Below are 20,682 nucleotides of genomic sequence, written 5' to 3' on the forward strand. Positions count from 1 at the left end.
CATTCAAATGGGATGTCAAGATGGATTCTTCGACAAAGAAACACCCATAAGTGAACTTGAATATTGAAGTCACAAAGGATCCCTAATCCAGGTCATTGAAAGGTGGACGACCAATGACTTATGAAGATTAGATTGCAAGTAGATTACTTAGTTCTGTTTCTTGAACTAGAGTGACTGGATGTCAGAATCTTTTGCATAGATACTTATTTGATCTTGTATCGGATTGACCATGAGAACACTTTAAGAGATTAAAGTCATGTCATAGGTAGTTCTCATTAACGGTGATTAGAACCGTTCCTCAGAACATGAGCAATTATGTCTGCTCGTTTGAGAATTACCGATTTGATGCTCGCTAAACGTCGCACCGTAAAAGGAGGCTATAAAAGCAGTTATTGGGCGTACCATGAATCAAAGTGAGTGTTCATAGATTGCAAGAATGGATTGTCCTCCTATCTTTGATAGGATATGGTGTAATTGTGTAACAAGGCCTCTCGGAGAGTTAGATACTGTAAAATGCATGGCCGTGCTCAGAATAGTTAAGGCTTAAACTTCTGCCAAAGTTTAACAGTTGAGCCCTGTAATCCGAGAAACACTTCTGGACCTAATAAGGATGGCTTGGATCTTACCTTATGTTCAGTAAGTAACACTAAGTGACAAAGGAATGTGAATGCACCCTTGTCAGAATGACAAGTGGGAGACTGAAGGAAATATGTCCTTCACTCAAGGTGCATTAAGTCTAATACCAAGGTTCAGATTAATTGCGAACAATTAATTCAGTGAGATCAAGTGATCGGAACAGCTAGCTGGAGCAATGCTTCCGATCAGTGAGTTCTAATGAATATTAAACTCACAGCTTACTCTTGACTGAACCTACAAGGTCACACCAATGACACGTAACAGATCACCGGAGTAAATGAATCGGAAATTCATTTAATAGCTTTTGGGAATTAGTTGGAAAACGTATTATACGATACGACCTTGCATCGGAATCGTATATCGTATCCTGAATATTCGTAAGCTAGGCGAAACGAATAAATCATATCGTACGATAGGTGATTCGTTGTATACGAAACGATAAATAATATCCGAAACGATATTAAGTCGCGACTACGAAGAGCGGCCCACGAGCCGAGTGCACGAGGCACTCAAGGCCCATGGGCGCGCTACAACACGGCAGCGCTGGCCCATGGCCGAGCGAGTTGCGCGTGTGTGCGCGCGGGCCGAAGCAGTGACACAGCAACAACAAGCGCGGCCCACGGCCCAGCGCGCTGTGCTCGTGTGCTCTTGCGCGGGCTTTCCGGTCGGCCTTGCCCTTGTGGCTTGGTCGGTTAGTAAGGTTATGTTAATAACCTTCTAACCCTTTTTCCAACACATACAATTCAGTAATACTCAAACCCTAGAGACACAGAGAACCCTAATTCTCTCTGTGCCTCCAAAGTGACTTCTTCCCAAAAGCAAAGTATCTTGATCGATTGTCTAAGCTATGATAATCAAGACGGATCTGATCGTGTCGGTGAACCAAGTAGAGGAACGACAAGTGGAGTTCTAAGTTCGTGTTCGTTGACAGATTATTGTGGAAAACACGCTTCAAATGTAAGTATGCTTAATCTGTGCTTTATACATGCTTCCTGGCTTTGGGGATTGTTTCCGCACATGTTATTATGTTTAACTGTATTCCCTACACTTCGTGCGTGCAAGATTTGTGAACGACTTACATAAAAATCGAAACTTTTATAATTAAATTTATCGACAAATTTATAAACCATATTAATTTCATAAATTTAGGCGAGAAATCGAAAATTTAATATTCAAATTAATTTCCGATGATATGTATGTTTTTTAGGGATTCAAATCTATGTCATAAAATTTAAAACTTTTCAATTTTAACAAATTTTATGGTGTAGGATCCTAATTAATTTGCTAATTAATTATGAAAATAAAAACAAATTCTAAATTATTCGAATTTCAACAAATTAATTACAATTACAAATTAGGTTGTATAATTAACAAGATTATGATTTAAAATTGTTAAACATATACAGTAGTTCAATCGTAGATTCAAGATTCGCAAATATTTAATTTAACATCATAAAAATTACAAATTTTGCGTTCGAAAAAAAAAACCTCAAAAAAGTCATAGTTAGGCTTCGAATTTGGGAATTGGGTTCGACGACAAATCTATGATTTTTGTCAAAATTTTAAAACGTCGTTTACATGTGAAATTCACTATAAAATTATAAGATTCCGACCATTATTGACAAAACTGCCGAAACATTCTGCGAACATAAATCAAATAATCGCACGAATTTGCAATTAATTACATACACGAAATTAATCACCCCTTTAATTCATTGCAAATTTATAAAATTTAACCATGTTAACTATAATTGATTATGGAATTAATTAGAGGCTCGTGATACCATTGTTAGGTTATGACAAATATAAACAATATATATCATGCGGAAAAACCATAAAGTCAGGAATCCAAATTAATTTCCACATAGTCAATAGCATAATTAGGATACATACAATGTGATGCGTGCCTTCCCTATATGCTCCCGAACCGAACAAGAACAAGTTTAGGACTCCAAATGTCGCCCCTCCGTAGATAGTCCACAGCACGTTCGGATTCGCCTTAGATTCAATTAAATAGAATATTATCTAAGGTTTTATGTTTACTCGGAAAGCTTTATTATTAATATAGGCAAATTATTAAATTCTCTCTTGAACTTAATGTATGTGAATACTTATTGAATTGCATTATAAAATTGTGATTATGAACCACATATTTATAGGGTGGAAATAACGGAATTAGAATTCTACTAGGATTCCAATAACTAAATCCATTAGCATTCTAGTTAAATTATATCATTAGAATTTAATGTTTAATCAAACACCTAAGTATTTCAGATTTAACAAAATATCCAATTTGAGTAGAATTAGGAAAACGAGATTACTTCACAAGGAAGTAACCTAGCCGGCCAAGGCAACGCGTGGCCCTTGAGCCCACGCTGCCGTGCATCGCGCAGCCAAGCAGCCTGCAGCTTGCTGCTCGTAAGCACATGGTGTTGGCTTACTACTCCCTGGCCCATAGGCGCTGGCAGCATGCACGCGGCCCACTGGGCGCTGCTGCTGCTCGGCCTTCTTTCTCGGCGCGCGCGGGCTTGCTGGGCGCTAGGCCTGGCTTCGTGTTGGGCCTTGCGTCTTGCAAACTCGTCCGTCGATCATTTCGTACGTCGCGCTTCCGATTCGTTTTCCGATTCCGGAATTCATTTCCGATTCGAACAATATTTAATATTTCCGATTCCGTGATTTTATTTCTGATTCGAACAAATATTTAATATTTCCGATTCCGGAATTTATTTCCGATTCCGACAATATTTCCGATTCCGGTAATATTTCCGTTTCAGGCAATATTTACGATTCCAACAATATTTCTATTTCCGATAATATTTTCCGATACGTACCATGTTTCCGTTTTCGGGAACATCTAAGACTTGGATAATGTTTATATTTCCGTCACGATCCATATTTCCGTTTCTGGCAATATCATCATTTTCGGAGTATTTTTTATTTTGCCTTTTGACGATTTCAGCTCCCACTGGAACCGAGATCCGTCGTTTCCGAATGTTCATAAATAGAGTATTTAATTCACTTAAATACTTGATCCGTTCACGTACTATTTGTGTGACCCTACGGGTTCAGTCAAGAGTAAGTTGTGGATTAATATTATTAATTCCACTTGAACTGAAGCGGCCTCTAGCTAGACATACAGCTCACTTGATCTCACTGAATTATTAACTTGCATAATTAATTAATACTGAACCGCATTTATTAGACTAAGCATTGAATGCATACTTGAACCAAGGGCATTATTTCCTTCAAATACACCCTATTCAGTGCACCCAGGTGATGACAAGTTGCATAGGATCTTAAGAAGGTGTATTGGTGGCGTAGAATGAAGAATGAAGTTGTTGAATTCGTTTTTGGGTTTTTGACTTGCCAGAAAGTCAAGATAGGACATAGAAGGCCTCAAGGGAAAGTCCAACCACTAGAGATTCTAAGTTGGAAATGGGATTGTATTTCTATGGATTTCGTCACGTGTTTGCCGCGATCGAAAGCAGGAAACGTTACCATAATCGTAGTAGTAGTAGATGGGCTAACCAAGTCAGCAGTGTCTATCCTATGAAGGAGACTTGGAAAATGGAACAGTTGGAAAAAGCTTACATCAAGTATGTTGTGAGACTTCATGGAGTTCCAAAGGATATTGTTTCAGACAGAGATTCTAGATTTCTTTCGAAATTCTAGAAAAGTGTTCAAGAGAACTTTGGTACTACATTGAAGATGAGTACAACATTTCATCCAGCGACAGATGGACAAACGGAAAGGACTATTAAGACACCCGGAGACATGCTTCGAGCTGGTGTCATTGATTTCCAAGGAGTTTGGGAAGAAAGTTTAGATTTGATAGAGTTCTCGTACAACAATAGTTATCATGTCAGTATTGGAATGACACCATTTGAGGCATTGTGTGGAATAAAGTGTAGAAGTCCACTATGTTGGAGTGACATTAGTGAGACAGTCGATATTAGGTCCTGGAATGATAGAAGATACAATGAACCAAGTAAGGGTTATTCAAGCAAAGATTCAAGTTGCCCAAGATAGGGAAAAGAGCTACGCGGACTTGAAGAGTAGAGATCAAGAATTCGAAGTAGGGGATAAGGTGTTACTTACGGTTTCACCCATGAAAGGAGTCATAAGATTTGGGAAAAAGGGAAAGCTTAGCCCAAAGTATATAGGACCCTATGAGATTCTCAAGCGAGTGGGGAATGTATCTTACCAGTTAGCATTACCAATGGACCTTCATAGAGTTTATAATATCTTCCATATCTCGCAGTTGAGGAAGTATATACCAGATAAGTCTCATGTGTTGCAACTAGAAACAATTGAGTTAGATTCTAACTTGACATATGAGGAAAGACCCGTCAAGATTCTAGATAGAAAAGTGTGCAGTACACGCACGAAGGATGTCAAAATAGTTAAAGTTTTGTGGTCTAACCAAGAATCTGAGGAAGCAACATGGGAAGCAGAAGATGAAATGAAAAAGAAATACCCAGTATTATTTTCCGAGGTTAGTTGAGTTATGGGGTCGTAACTCGTGTCTTTTAAGGGGAGTAGAGTGCGGTAGAATTTCGCGTTTTTACCTTAATTTTGCCCATTTTAGACCCTTTTGTTGCAAATTTGCACTAGAAGTTTGTCTCTTGCATAGTAAGTGTGTAAGAAATAGTAGTAGAAGAAGTAAAGTAGCCAAAAGGTTTTGGCAAAGTAGAAATTCAGCAACTAAAAGAGAATTAAAGCATAGTAGTTTTCAAAGAAAGCATCAAAGTTTTTCAAAGAAACATAAAGTTTTCAAGAAAAAAGTGTAGTGGCATTCCAAGTTTTCAAGGAAAAGTTGTTTTTCAAGGCCATGTTTCAGGACGAAACTTCTTTTAAGGAGGGTAGAATGTAATACCCCGTATTTTTATTATTTTATAAATATAATTTTAATATAATTTATAATTTAATAAAGAATTTTAAAGTATTTATATGATTTAATAAGTCATATAAATAACTAAGGATAATTTAATGCATTTAATATTATTTTAATTAAATGTACTTCAAAGGAAAAAGGAAAAGATTTTAATTAAGTTCCATAAATGGAATTTGCTTTAAATAAAAAGATGGAGAATCATGGATTAGGAAACAAAGAAATTTAGGAAACCTTGGGTTTCCTGACCCTTACTTGAGCCAAGTAAGGGTTAGTATAAATACCCAAGGACCAAGGGAAATTAAACCCTGAATTCAAATTGCCTCTCCTAATTTTAATCTTTCTCCTCTCAAATCTCTCTCTCTCTCTCTCTCTCTCTCTCTCTCTCTCTCTCTCTCTCTCTCTCTCTCCTTGGCCGTGTGGATCGAGCCGTACAGCAGCTTAGCCGAGAAAACCCAGCCGTCCGCAGTCGCCCAGTCGTCGTCGTCCGCCCAGGCACCGCCGTCCGCTCAGCCGCTGCTGTCTTGCGTGCGGGATCCTTCTCCCTTCTCTCTTTTTCGATTTCGGTTCTTATTATTAGAAAAAAGAAAATTTTCAAGCTTCAATTAATTAAATTGAATTTCAATTTAGTATTGTTAATTTAATTAATTAAAGTTAGGGTTTTTATGCATGAATTTTCAGATTAGGTATATAAGTAGTCTATGCATGTTTTAAACCCTAAAGGGTGGATTTATATTATTATTGCATGAATTTCCTAGGGTTTTGACCATGGTGATTAATTAGAAATAATTGATGTTTTATTAGGGTTAAGTAGCTTTTAAAGAATTAAAAAGTTGCTGGAAATTTAATTAAGGATGAATAATAAATAGTTTATTATTTATTTTAGGTGGAAGCTTTGATTGATTAAGTGATTGAACAAAGTGGAACCTTTAAAGAACGTAAACAAGGTACGTATATGTGTATAGTATGCTTGTGTATGTAGTATCATGCATAGGTTTTTATTTAAGTCATTTAATATCATGTCATATGTGAATGTGGTGATTAATTGACTCAAGGAAAGAAGTATGCTGCATATTTTATTATGTATTCGTTAGTAGAGCATGTTTGCCATTATTTAATTATGAAAGCATGTAGTATGAATTGTGCAAGAGTCTAATTCATGCTAGAATCAAGAGAGTTATTATTTACACGTGAGTTTATAATCCATGTAAATCAAAGAGAAGCATTGTTTGCATGTGAGTCATATTACCCATGTAAATTCAAGTATATCATTTATGCATGTGTGTCTAGGTACCCATGCTAAGCAAGCAAGTTTGATATCACATGTTAGTCTTTATATCCTTGTGATCCGACAAGATACTAATAGCGGGCTAGGTCTTAGCTACTTAGTAGGTGACTGTCTAGTAATAGTAGAAGAAGCATTTAATTAATGGATAAGAATTAAAAGCTCTTGTATCGTATACCTTAATTGAACATATGGGGGAGGTTCATATGGTGCATCCCTTTGACTTCCGTCGTGGTACAGGACGTTGTTCCACATTTATATTTTTAATGCGCTGGAATTCCGCCACAGAATTGTGACATAGTTGGTCTAATAGGTAGCTCCCTTGACGGTCGTCCCTTTTGTGGACATAGTAGTAAGAAAATCGGCTCATTGCTTATAACAATTATTCGGAATTTAACATTCCATCAAGAAGGAAAGAATTTATCAAGTAATAGGAAAGTTAGGAGTAAAAGTCAAGAGTAAAGTCAACTAAAGTCAAAAGTAAAGTCTAGAGTATTGTTAATTTGTTATTCGTTCAATTATGCATTGCATGTTGGAATGTCAAGTAGTAGTCGTTAGTGATCATTACAGTTGTCAAGCGAAACATGTTTAATTGCATTTCTATTTCATACATGTACTCAGCTTTGCTTATTCGTGCTTTCTTGATTGTCTTAGTATTGGTTTCAATGATGGATTTTAAATATTTAAAGATTTTGATGATTGTAATTAATGTTTTGGTGGACCTTTAATGGTTCTAAGTTTTTTGGATTTTAAGACTTTGCAAAGCATATTAATTAGTAGTAGTTAAGTTTCTACTGCAAAATTCTGATAATAGTCTTAACCATTCATGGTGGAGGTAATGCCTTGGTAATTCTTTTTATTTATTAAGAAATATAGTTTTAAAAAGAAAGGAATTATTAGGGTGTTACAAAGGCGCCTTTTTCACCAAATAGGATTTGTAAGAGTAAATAATTAAACTAATTATTACAACAAATTAATGACACGGAAACCATATTTAAATAAAAACCATTGTACTTTAGACCATATTTTACCTTCAAAATTAATGGTACGTAGACCATATTTTCTATCCTTCTTGGGCCATACTAGTCACTTTCCGCAACCTGGAAAACATGTATTTACAATATATCATTCACCCATTCATTTATCAATGAATGGCCCACTTAACAAGTTAGCAGAAAATATGAATCACATAATATTTGCAACAACTAATTCAGGCTCAAGCATCTACCTGTTATTTGACATTATTAGTTCTAATCAAGTTGTTAATCCTAAGGAAATACGGACCTGATCAAGGGTTTAACCAAAATATGAACAAAATGTCCCACTCAAACCAAGAATCATATGCTTTGCTAATTTTTTATACATAAAATGTATTTCCAAGTTGTAGACACCTAAATCGTGTCTCCCCATTGGGATGATGACGATACCATTATCCTTGTTAGGCGGTTGGAACAACTCCGTGCGGAAGTCCCGATTGCTAGAACACATTCCAAAATCCAAGAGCCAAATTCCAAACCCCGAGGCTGTTCCCATCACAGAACTCGGTACAAAATACAATTTCCAAAAATCAATTTCAAAATCCAAGTACAATCTCATCCAATGGACCACTCCATTGGTTATACAAGGCCTTTTCCAGTCAAAATGACACTAAGCAATCCGAATTCGGGCGCCGACCCACAAAACCGAGCAAGCCGGGCCTCGTCCCGTAAAACCAAATTCAAAAACCGGAGACGCCTAGTTTTTAGTCGCAAGCTTCCTTAATCCCCAAGCAAGACTACGTGCCAAACAACGTACAATTTGTACAAAGGTACACCCATTACAAGCCAAATACAAGGACGGCATCTTCGTCCTTGTTTGGCAGCTTCTGCACCACGTCAGCAGCGCCTGGCGCAGCTGTAGCGCTGGACGCTGGCGTCAGCTGGCGTTTAGCCCTTCATTTTCCTATTTAAACCCCTAATTCTGAGCATTTTAGGGAGGCAAATCGAAAACATAACGTCGTAATACAAAAATTGCCACTCAAATCAAAATACAAAAAACTCTTCAAAAATCTCATACAATCTCAAAGTTCTAAGCAATTGGGAGCTCCAAAAGGAATTCTAGCCTAAACCTAACTAGGTATTTCCGAATCCCAATCCTAATCTATAATGTTTCTATGATTTCTATTTCAAAATGATTAGCAAAGTTGACACTTTTATTCTTAAATGTATCACTTGCAACAATCACATACTCTTACAAAATCAACACTTTATGTGATACAAATACAAATTTCAAGATTCAATGATGTTTAAGGTTGTTTGTAATCACTTCCTTAAACTAGAATCATTTTCAAACCATTGAGTGATCAAAGGTGAGGCCTTTTCAATGTTAAAAGGTCTAATCTTTGAGATTCAAGACTCCATTTTTCAATATACAATTTCAAGTTTCCAAATTCCAGGATTCAATGATGTTTAAGGTTGTTTGTAATCACTTCCTTAAACTAGAATCATTTCTATACTTGGAGCATATCAAAGATAAAGCCTTTTTAACATTAAATGGTCCAATCTTTGAGATTCAAGACTCCTAAGTTCAATATTTCAAGTTCAATCTTTCAAGTACAATATTTCAAGATTCAATATTTCAAGTTCTAATTTCAAGTTCAATATTTCAAAGTTCAACATTTCAAGTTCAATTTCTATGTTCAAAATCTAGGACACTTTAGGATGAGCAACTTGCCCTAAAGTTGAGATTTTTAGCTTTGAATCCGTGTCGGACGCACTTATTCTTAAGGAGTCGTTTGGCATTCGGATCTCATGTGCTAAAGTCCAAATTCAATATCGCACCTTTCAATTATGCACTTCAATATTGCAATTTCAATAACGCTCTTCAATTATGCACTTCAATATCGCAATTTCAATAACGCTTTTCAATATTGCACCTTTCAATTCCGCACTTTCAATTATGCAACTTTACTTGCCTAGTCCTTCTAGGAAATGTGGTTTCCCACCTAGTCCATTTCTAGGTGGTGATGTACTTTACTAATTATGCACTTATTTTCTATTGTGATGTTGCTTTACTTATTTATTGCTTTCATCACCTCACATGCTAACTACAATAAAATACAAGGTAACACCACGCTTAACGAAGATAATTTCTTGGACAAACCGATCTTAGGTTCCCTTAAATTAACTTTAAAGAAAAGTGGTCACGATACAAAGTAGAAATTCTATTTGTTCAAATACTAAATCCAAACCCACATAGTGTCATGACTAGGGTTATTCGAATATGTTTTGTGCCATGCATTTGAATATAATTTCCAAAGCTCGCGGAATAAGCATCTCGTTCCCTTTCCCGGATCTCACCCATCAGTTTCTAAGATTCAATGCCTTATCCTAATAGAGTCATTTTTTTTTCTTTCCAAACGGGACCCTTAAAAATGTTTGGTGGCGACTCCTTCAAAATCCAAAAGTACAAAGGTTCTAAAGCCGCTCTCGTAGGGGAATACAAAAAGTACGAGAGGAAAAGTATGGAAAAAAAAACCCCCTACAATTCTGGCGACTCCACTGGGGAGTTCCTGATTTCAACTTCGAAAATACGAGCATACTTTGAGAAGCAAGCCACTGATCTGCTTAAGTTCTGGATGCCTGCTCTGGCGCCAGGCGCAGGCCCCTTCGCCAAATGCCACTGCCTGCATCCAGCACAGTGGCTCACAGTGGCTCGTTGCCCATGTTGCTCAAGTTTTCAAGTGGGAGTCAGTCTGTTTTTGAATTTTGAAGGACGCTCCAAAACCTTGAGAACGAATGTCGAAAAACGAGCTTTTCAAATACAATATTCAAATGCGATTTTCAATTTTCAATTTCTAGGCATTTCATGCATACATCAAAAACCATATTTGTGCAAAACGAATTTCTACCTTGCCCAATACGGATGTGTTCTACATTCGGGCTAGCCTCGGGGGCAACGAAATGGTGATTCTCCATACGGTTCCCGACCAAAGTGTGTGACCATTTCCGCGCCTACCAAAACTTGGCATTTGCTTGACATTCCCGATGTCAAGTATGGAGGTCGTCTTCCGACATACACGTCCCTTAGGTGGAAGTGCAAGTTGTCGCCGGATCCTCCTCTTAGTCGAGTACCTTTTGACACCCAAAGCCAACCACTTGCATCATACAAAACTTAGACCGACCTTAGGTTGAGAACTTTGCATGTCGCATTCATATTCATGTTAGTGTGACAACATGCTACTTGTGCATTGTGTGGCCGTCTTTGCACGCGTGAATGGCTAACCTCGAGTTCTAGCTTTGCCAAAACCATTAGCCTCCAACTAGGAAACCAAACCCCTAGGAGCATCATTCAAACCTCATGCATCTAAAATCGCCGATTTAAGGTCTTTTAGGAGTGCCACTCCATTTGATTCAAAACCCTTAAACACGCCTCACGCACAAAAGCCAAATTCAAATTCAATCCTACGGCGTCATAATGCCGGATTTTCTAGTCCAAATTTCAAGTTCCAAATTCAAATTCAATCCAACGGCGTCATAATGCCGGATTTTCTAGTCCAAATTTCAAATTCCAAATTCAAATTCAAACCAACGGCGTCATAATGCCGGATTTTCTAGTCCAAATTTCAAATTCCAAATTCAAATTCAATCCAACGGCGTCATAATGCCGGATTTTCTAGTTCAAGCATTCAATTTCCAAATTCAAAATTCAATTCAACGGCATCATAATGCCGGATTTTCTACTCCAAACGTTCAAATCTTCAATTCCATCCTTCAAACCTGAAATTCAAGTTACCAATTTCAATCTCAAAACTTCAAGTTCAAATGTCCAAACTCATGCTGTCGTAATGCCGACTTTTCCATTCCATATTTCAAACCTCAAATTCAAAGTTCCAAATTCAATCTTTCAAATTTCAAGTCCTATACTCGAAAGCTTCAAATTTCAAATCCATGATGGTTTAATGCCGAAATTTTCCTCACTCAATTTCAAATTCGAAATTCCATGACCAAACATTTCAAAATTCCAAGTCCACGGCGGCATGATGCCGGACTTTCAAAATTCCAAATCCGATGCCTCAAATCCATGGCGGCGTAATGCCGGGATTTTCAAAATTCAAAGCCTCATACCCTATACAAAAATGCGTCTTTTCCATTTCAAAGTTCAAATTCATATAACAAAACTTTTTCTCTCTCTCTTTCATGGTGTGGTGCACGTTAAGTTTATTTGCTAACGTACGCCACCCTTGTTAATGGCGAGGAAGAAGAAAACGCAGAAGCTTGAGATTGCTCAGGTTAATGAGGAAGCTTCCTCTCTTCTTCATCAAGAAGTTTCGAGGCCTAAGAACCATAACCAAATCAGAAAACAAATACCTATTACTGATGAACCTCGGGGTAGTGATGGTCTGGTGACACCAGCACCACCGCCTCATCCTTGCTATGGTCCACCGTCGTCGGAACTTATGGACACCATTCAAGCATATCAAGATTCGATTAGTGAGTCGCAGTCAGTTCGCACTGATGTAAATCGACCGCCATCGTTGGTTGAAGCTTTGGAGGATTTCTATGAGGATAGCCATCGAATGGTGGTGGGAAAGGATAGGGTGGACTTTCTGGTGAGAAGTGTCAATGCTTCTCTCAAGAAGATGCAACATAGGGGTGCCTCGAAGGAAAACCCAGGTGTAGATCCAGCCTAGAAAACAGGGGATGTCTGTACACAAACAGAGCATGGAGTGAGTGGTGTGCAGCCAGCTCAAAGGCGACTCTATATGGATCCAAAACCATGGGTGAATCTGTTTAAAGGTAGTTCTCTTCCTTCTAAAGGTATTTCGTTGAATTTTATTGCTCCCACAGTGTGTGATGGCACACCCATAGCTGTACTTGATAAGAATGAACTTCAGAAAATGAATGATCTGTGGGGGAATGCAATTGTCATGTATGTGGTTGGGGAGAAACCTTCTATTGGTGTTGTATTGAGATTCATTGAAAAAGAATGGCATCAAGTTAGTAAACCTCAGATTTTCCTCCATGATGAGGGCTATTTTGTGATTAGATTTCAGTCAAAGAAGGACAAGGAATCAGTTCTAGTGGCTGGTCCACATATGTTCTTTGGCAAACCTATGATTGTGAAACCTTGGACAGCAAGTTTTAATTTCCAGGAGGAAATATTGAGGGTAGTGCCAGTGTGGGTTAGATTGCCTAATTTGCCATTGAGTTGTTGGGGGGCTGATTTATTGAGCAGAATAGGGAGCTTGCTTGGAGATCCACTATTTGCTGATGATTGTACTTCTAAGCAGCAAAGAATATCCTTTGCTCGAATACTCATTAAGGTGGATGTTACTGGTGACTTGCCTAAATTTGTGCAGATTCAGGATCCTTTGAGTAACATTGTTAAACAGGTGGTTGAGTATGAGTGGCTACCACCATACTTCCAGGACTGTAAGATTGTGGGACATGATTGTGCTCATACAAAAGTGAATACTACAAGGTTTAGACCAGCTGCTATTCAGAAAAAAAAAAAAAAGTTGTGAGGGTGTGGAAACCTAAAGTTGTGCAACCAGGTCCTGAAGCAAAAGACACTGCTGATTTGACCAGTGAAACTTATGCACAAGAGAATGATGGAGAGAATGAAGAGCTGTTTGTTAATAATAAACCTTTTACCCCACTTGCTCCAATTCATGATGAAGGGTGGAGGGTTGTTTCAAGGAGAAGGAGAGATATAAGAACTCCAGCACAGACTGTGGGGCTTGCTGAGGTTCACATGAGTGGGGGGGATTTGGTTGTTGGTGGTGATAGAGTGGACTTCTCAACTGATCCAACATGAATATCAATAGTTGGAATGTTAGGGGATTGAATGATCCCATTAAAGTAGTTGAAATAAAGAAGTTTTTGGCTAATAATAACATTAGTGTTGTTTCTTTGTTAGAAACTAAAGTTCAGGAGAAGAATAGTAGTAAAATTCAGAAGAAAATAGGGAATGGGTGGCAGTGGATTATGAACTATGAGTGTTCTCCTAGGGGAAGGGTTTGGCTTGGCTGGAAGCATGCTTTGTTTTCAGTTCAGCTTCTTCACAAATCTGAGTTCTGTATTCACTGTACTGTTTCTACAAAAAATGGCCTTTTTAGTGCTAACTTTACAGCTGTGTATGGTGTGCACACTGTCGATACTAGAAGACCTATGTGGAGAGAGATTACCAACTTCAATAGTACTGTTTCTTGCCCTTGGCTAGTCATGGGTGACTTTAATGCAGTTTTATTAGCTACTGATAGGGTTAATGGCAATGCAGTCACTGAGGGAGAAACTAAATACTTTGATAGTTGTATGGATTCTGCAGGATTGGCTGAGCTTAAGAGTTATGGAAGTTACTACTCTTGGAGCAATAAGGGGTAAGGTAGTTTGAGAATATGTTCCAGAATAGATAGAGCTATTGCCAATGCTCTTTGGCACTCTAAATTTGTTGATGTTGTGGTGGATTATATGCCTCCAGGGATTTCTGATCATTCCCCTCTAGTTATGTCATGTAATATTCAATTGGGAGGTGGTAGTAGGCCATTTAAATTCTTTAATTATATGGCAGATCATGCTCAGTTTCTGGATGTGCTTAGAAAGGGATGGGATGTTTCCTGTCCAAGGAGTGGATCCATGCTGAAGGTATGGACTAAGCTGAAAGCAGTAAAGCAAGGCTTGAAGGAGCTTCATCACAAGGATTTTGCTAAGCTTGATGAGAGAATTGGGGGGTTAAGGGATGATTTGTGTCAAATCCTGACTCAGTTAGCCTCTTGCCCTACTGATAGTGCTGTGCAACAGAGTGAGAGGGAGTGTAGTGAGACTCTCAAGAAGTTCCTGCATATTCAGGAAAGTGCCTATAGACAGAAAGCAATAATTCAGTGGTTCCAAGTGGGAGATTCTAATTCTAAATTCTTTTTTAGTGCAATAAAGGAGAGGTTAGCTAAAAATAGTATTGATATACTATATGATGATACTGGAAAGAAGTTAAGTACTACTCAGGAAATTCAGGAGGAAGTTAGCTCATTCTATAAGAATTTGATTGGTACTGCAGCTAGTTCCTTGACTGGTGTGGATGTTGGGGTGGTTAGGAAAGGGAAAAAACTTTCTGCTGCTAATGCAGAAATGCTGGTGGTTCCTATCTCAGATACAGAAATTGATGCAGCTATCAAAGGGATTGACATCAATAAAGCTCTTGGGCTGGATGGGTTCAATAGTTTGTTTTTCCTTAAAGCTTGGGGGATTGTAAAAGCAGATGTCTAAGAAGTAATGAAAGAGTTTTTTAGAACTGGAGTTATGTTGAAGCAAGTCAACAACACTTCAGTTACTCTTGTTCCTAAGATCCAGAATGCTTCCTGTGTGAAGGATTTTAGGCCAATAGCCTGTTGTTCAGTTGTTTACAAAATTATCTCCAAAATTCTTACTGCTAGAATGCAAAGTTTTATTGGGAAAGTTGTGAGTTGTTCTCAGTCTGGTTTCATCCCTGGTAGAGCTATTTCTGATAACATTTTGCTAGCTTGAGAGCTGGTGAAGTGCTACTCTAGAAAATATATTTCTCCTAGGTGTATGATCAAGGTGGATTTGAAAAAAGCTTATGACTCCTTGGAGTGGCCTTTCTTGAAGACTATGCTGGCGGAGTTAGGTTTCCCTGTGAAGTTTGTGAATTGGGTGATGCAATGCCTTTATTCTGTCTCATATTCTATTCTGATAAATGGTTATCCCACAAAACCAATTCCTGCAAAGAAGGGGTTGAGGCAAGGTGATCCCATATCACCTTACTTGTTTGCTTTGGGTATGGAATATCTGTCAAGGTGTTTTGCTTCTCTTGCTGATAATCCTGAGTTCTCTTATCATCCTAGATGCAAAAAGATGGATCTCACCCATATGATGTTTGCTGATGATTTGCTGATGTTTTCCAGAGCTGATGAGAGTGTTGTGAAGGTTTTATTTGATGCTTTCACTAAGTTTTCTTTGGCTTCTGGATTGGAGGCTAACTTACATAAAAGTGAGGTTTATTTGGCTGGAGTTCCTAACCATGTTGCTTCCAATATAGTCAACTCAATTGGGGTTCCTCAGGGGTCTTTTCCATTCAGATACCTGGGTGTTCCTCTTACAACTAGGAAGCTGTCATTTACAGACTGCAAGCCTCTCATTGACAGAACTGTTGCTAGAATCAAGAGTTGGACTTCTAAATTTCTCTCTTATGCAGGCAGATTGCAATTAGTGAAATATGTTCTATTTGGTATCCAACTTTACTGGTGCCAGATATTTGTTATGCCTAAAAAAGTGATGAAAGAAATTCAAAGAATTTGTAGATGTTTCTTGTGGTCTGGCACTGATGCAGATTCTAAGAAAGCATCAGTCTCTTGGGAGCAATTATGTTTTCCTAAGAGTTGTGGAGGGTGGAATCTTAAAGACTTAACTGTGTGGAACAAAGCAGCAGTATTGAAGCATTGCTGGGCCTTAGCTTTGAAGTAGGATAGACTTTGGGAGAGATGGGTGCATGCTTATTACATTCAGCATAGAGACTTCTGGACTATGCCTATCCCTAATGGCTTAACTTGGTCTCTAAGGAAAATATGGCATAATAGAGAAGTCTTTCTTCAGGCTAATGGAGTTGATCTGTTTGTGCAGGCTGGAAAATTTAGAATTCAGAAAATGTATAAATATCTTCATCCATTTGGAGTACAGGTGGGATGGAAGAGATTGATCTGTAATAGTCATGCTAGTCCAAAGAGTACATTGATAGCTTGGTTAGCAGTGCAGAACAGACTTGCTACAAAAGACAGATTGATAAGCTGGCATCTGAATATATATGGTATTTGTGGCCTGTGTCAGTTGGAAAATGAAAGTTTGGATCATTTGTTCTTCTCTTGTTATTATTCTAAGGAGATTTGGAGACAGGTTCTGATCCATCTAGGGGTGAGTAGAGCTGTGTTACCTTGGCAGGAAGAAGTCCAGATTGCAGTGAAGAGAAGCAAAAGTAAAAAGAAGAAGGCTTGCAAGTATAGTATAGCTTTCATTGAGTCAATTTACTGTATTTGGTTGCAAAGAAATTCTTAAGTGTTTAGGGATCATGTTGATCCAGTTAAAGCTGTAGTTAGCAACATTATGTTTAATGTTGAGTGTAGATGTCAGTAATGGCTGATGTAAGCCTTAGCTAGTTTGTGGTGTTTAGCTTGTTGCTGCTGTTGTGGTTGGGTGGACAGTTGGTGTTTTCAGAGTTTGTTAATACTCTGATTACTTGGTAAATAAAGCTTATTATTATTTGCCGAAAAAAACAAAAAAGTTCAAATTCCGAGTCAAACTCAAATTTTGAATTCGTTTTCAAACTACAAAGAATTCATGCTTTCTATCACTCCCAAATACAAATTCAAAAATACTTCCAATGGGTTGAAAATCCCTCAAAATAATACAAAATCCAATTTCAAAATTCTTCAAATGGGTTGAAATTCCCCTAAAATATCAACGGGTTGAAATCCCCCTAAAATACTCCAATTCCATCACGGGTTGAAAATCCCTTGAAATAATACAAATTCAAATTCCAATGGGTTGAAATCCCCCTAAAATACTTCGAAATCCAATGGGTTGAAACTCCCCTAAAATATTCCAAATCCTACTTTGGGTTGAAACTCCCCTAAAATACTTCAAGCTCTACTTCGGGTTGAAATCCCCCTAAAATACTTCGAAATCCAATCGGTTGAAATTCCCCTAAAATATTGACGGGTTGAAATCCCCTTGAAATAATACAGAATTCAATTCCCTTTCGATCGGGTTGAAACTCCCTTGAAATACTACAAAATCCAATCTCCTAAAAAATTTCCAATGGGTTGAAAGTCCCTTGAAATAATACAAGTCTTATTTTCAAATGGGTTGAATTTCCCCTAAAATAGTCCAAGTTCCAATAGGTCGAAATATTTTTTTTCGATATTTCAAGTTCTAGTACAAGGAGAAAACCTCCACAAAAGAATGAAGCTCCTCTCAAATATTTCCAGCGGGTCACAAAACCCAAATACAAATACAAAATCCAAAATCCCGAATCTTCGAAGTGGCCTTTAGAGTCAAGTCTAGGTCTCATTCATTGCATGCATAGCATATCATGTGTCGGGAAGTCCAAGTCCTAAAATCATGTCATGTGTCCTAACTAGGAGTCCAAAGATCCTGTGGGTTCGCCGAAGAGGAGAAAGGTTGAAGAGAACTCCATCAGCCCTAGCCTCCTTTATAGCCGTCATCGAACGAGCATCCAGTTCACCTTCTACAAATCAAACTCCTAGTCCGTTTCAAGAACCAGTTCAAATGGCCACTGTCGAACAAATCACTCAGCTTATGGCCGTCGTAGCCAACCTCAATACCAACCTGGAGAATGTAAGAAACCGTTTGGGTGTTGTGGAGTAGGCCGCACCCAGCGATGACCTAACCAAAAAGATCGAAAGTCTGGTTAACAAGGTTACCAATCAAGAAAACTACTTCGACACTTCAATGGAGGACAATCTCAAGGGAAGGGCAAACTTGCCAGACAAATTCTCTGCCAATGATATCCCGAAATTCAAGTCAACTGACAATCCCAAGTATCATCTCAAGAACTTCAGAGCTACAATGGCCATTAAGGGGGTCGAACTCGAGCTATACCCCGTGGTATTCCCCATGTCCCTAGAACCAGTCTACCAGAAGTGGTATTACTCACTCAAAGAGCATCAAACCAGTACATGGGAAGCAGTTGCTCGAGCATTCATGGAGCAGTACTAGCCTAACATTCAACTTCAAACTACTCTGCGAGAACTAGAGGTTCTCAGGCAAGGGCCTCAAGAAGGTTTCACTAATTATCTCAACCGATGGAGAGAGAAAGCTTCCCAAATGGTGACTCGACCCTCCGAGAGAGAATTGGTAAGATTTTTATTGTTGGGCTCCTTCCAAAGTACAATACTCATATGAAACACCTAGGCCTAGAAAGCTTTAAGAGAACCTATGAAATCAGAGTCGATATAGAGGACGATCTGATGAAACCACCATTAGCACCAACTCCACAAGCTAAAAAGTGGAAGGGTAAGAAAACTAAATCAACACACAAAGTCCACGAGGTCAACGCCCTAGAATCTCCTTAAGGTCCAAAGCCAAGCAACTTCAAGAACAACAGCAATCAACGCAACTTCCAAACCAGACCTCAAAGGGTCTTTACCAACCTCGGTATGTCCTATAGCGACGCCTTTGATCGGTTGGCCGAGAAGCAAGTCATCACTCCGATCGGTCCTACACCAGACCCTCCAGTCGACAAAAGGTCCAAAAGCTGGGACCCGGCAGCATATTGCAAGTTCCACCAGGGGAACGGGCATAACATTGAAAACTTCTTTAAGCTCAAGCATCTAATCCAGAATATGGTCGACAATAAGACTTTGCCCCTACCTCCAGGAGCCAAGAAGTCTCCCTCGGTGCAAGCTATCTCCTGTGATTATGAAGATGAAGAGGAGTATTTTCCATGCAATTTAATCTCTACAATGTACAAGCCAGGCTACGAAATGATGGTTCCAAGCTTTTACCATCTCATTCCACATGCTCAAAACTGGGTGATCCCCGAACCTAGGGTAACCACCGACATTCAAGAGAACATCTGCCCCCTTGCCACCCTTAAGGCTTTGGGCTTCTCCGATTACGATCTAATGCTAACTACCTAGCAGACCATCAAGTTCCAGGGCATCGCATGCAAGATTCTGGGGGTCCTCGATCTGGTCTTTTCTTTTGAGACTTACTACAACAATGCTGAATTTCTGGTCATCGACGTGCTTGCCGACTTCGATCTACTATTTGGAGAACCTTGGTTCGAGGAGTTATTGGACGGCCCTGCCTGTCTCACACTCAAGGGTTCCAACTTTCATGACACTTCTATCAAGCAAACACCGGCCTTTCGCCAGGAGAAGAATGAATGTGTCCAAGAATACTACTACACGTGGAATGCCTCCACTCGAGTAATCAACCCTAAACTTCCAGAAGGGAAGATAGTGAGAATGTTTCTCCTAGGCCTCAATACTTCATGCAAGATCCGCTGCGCTGCATTTCCCTACAGCACCTGGAATCAAGTCTGGCATCAAATCTTACAGATTTGTGGATGCGGCCTTCCTGATGATGATGATGATGGCGAAGACGTTTGGGAGTACCCCGAGAACTATCTCTATGATTAGTGTCTTTTGTTCAAGTCCAGAGTCTGTCTTTCAATTTTCGAGTCTATTGATGAGTCTAAGAGTCTAGGGCTAGAGTCTTGCATCAATCAAGAGCCTCTAAAGGCCGACCTTCAAGTTAAAACTGTCGATGTAATGATTGCCAATTTCAATAATACTTCAATTTCCTCCTACTCTTCAAGTCCAATTTCAAAACACACCTCTAATTCAAACAACTTTACTTCAAGAAACTGGCCTTGAATACTAAAAGCTATTGAAAATCATGAAAACAGGACGCCCATAATAGAGGAAACAGAAAAAGTTAACCTTTCTAACAGCAGTGATCCAAAACTAGTTCAGATTGGTTTGACTCTATCTAAAGCAGAGCGGGATGATCTTATCAAGCTACTTTCAGAGTACGTAGACGTCTTCTCATGGTCCTATCATGATATGTCAGGGGTTGATCCAAGCATCGGTCAGCATACAATTCCCCTCATCCCAGGTTCCAAGCCCATCAAGCAGAAACTCCGTCGCATGAAACCGGATGTTTCCCTCAAAATTCAAGAAGAAGTCTCTAAGCAGCTAGAGGCTGGGTTTATTCGAGAAGACAAATATCCGGAATGGATTGCAAATGTCGTCCCAATTCCAAAGAAAAACGGCAAAGTACGAATGTGTGTTGATTACAGAGATCTTAACAGGGCCAACTCTAAAGACGGTTTTCCATTGCCTCACATCGACATC

At 38.8% G+C, this 20,682-nt stretch overlaps 3 protein-coding genes across 3 annotated transcripts; all 3 read left to right on the forward strand.

The window, feature by feature from the left end:
* The first annotated feature begins 12,555 nt into the window (after positions 1 to 12,555).
* LOC110784656 (uncharacterized) lies at positions 12,556 to 13,610 on the forward strand. Its single transcript, XM_056842458.1, has 2 exons — positions 12,556 to 13,225; positions 13,348 to 13,610. Exons 1-2 carry the CDS (start codon positions 12,556 to 12,558, stop codon positions 13,608 to 13,610), a joined length of 933 nt encoding a protein of 310 aa, XP_056698436.1.
* Positions 13,607 to 15,055, forward strand: LOC130472045 (uncharacterized). Its single transcript, XM_056842459.1, has 2 exons — positions 13,607 to 14,147; positions 14,274 to 15,055. The coding sequence occupies exons 1-2, from the start codon at positions 13,607 to 13,609 to the stop codon at positions 15,053 to 15,055; spliced, it is 1,323 nt and encodes a 440-aa protein (XP_056698437.1).
* A 1,275-nt stretch (positions 15,056 to 16,330) lies between these two features.
* LOC110784658 (uncharacterized) lies at positions 16,331 to 16,940 on the forward strand. The gene is made up of 2 exons (XM_056842460.1): positions 16,331 to 16,829; positions 16,924 to 16,940. The coding sequence occupies exons 1-2, from the start codon at positions 16,331 to 16,333 to the stop codon at positions 16,938 to 16,940; spliced, it is 516 nt and encodes a 171-aa protein (XP_056698438.1).
* The last annotated feature ends 3,742 nt before the right edge of the window (positions 16,941 to 20,682 follow it).

The sequence above is a fragment of the Spinacia oleracea genome, chromosome 4 (assembly GCF_020520425.1).
Source record: "Spinacia oleracea cultivar Varoflay chromosome 4, BTI_SOV_V1, whole genome shotgun sequence".
Classification (NCBI taxonomy): Eukaryota; Viridiplantae; Streptophyta; class Magnoliopsida; order Caryophyllales; family Amaranthaceae; genus Spinacia; species Spinacia oleracea.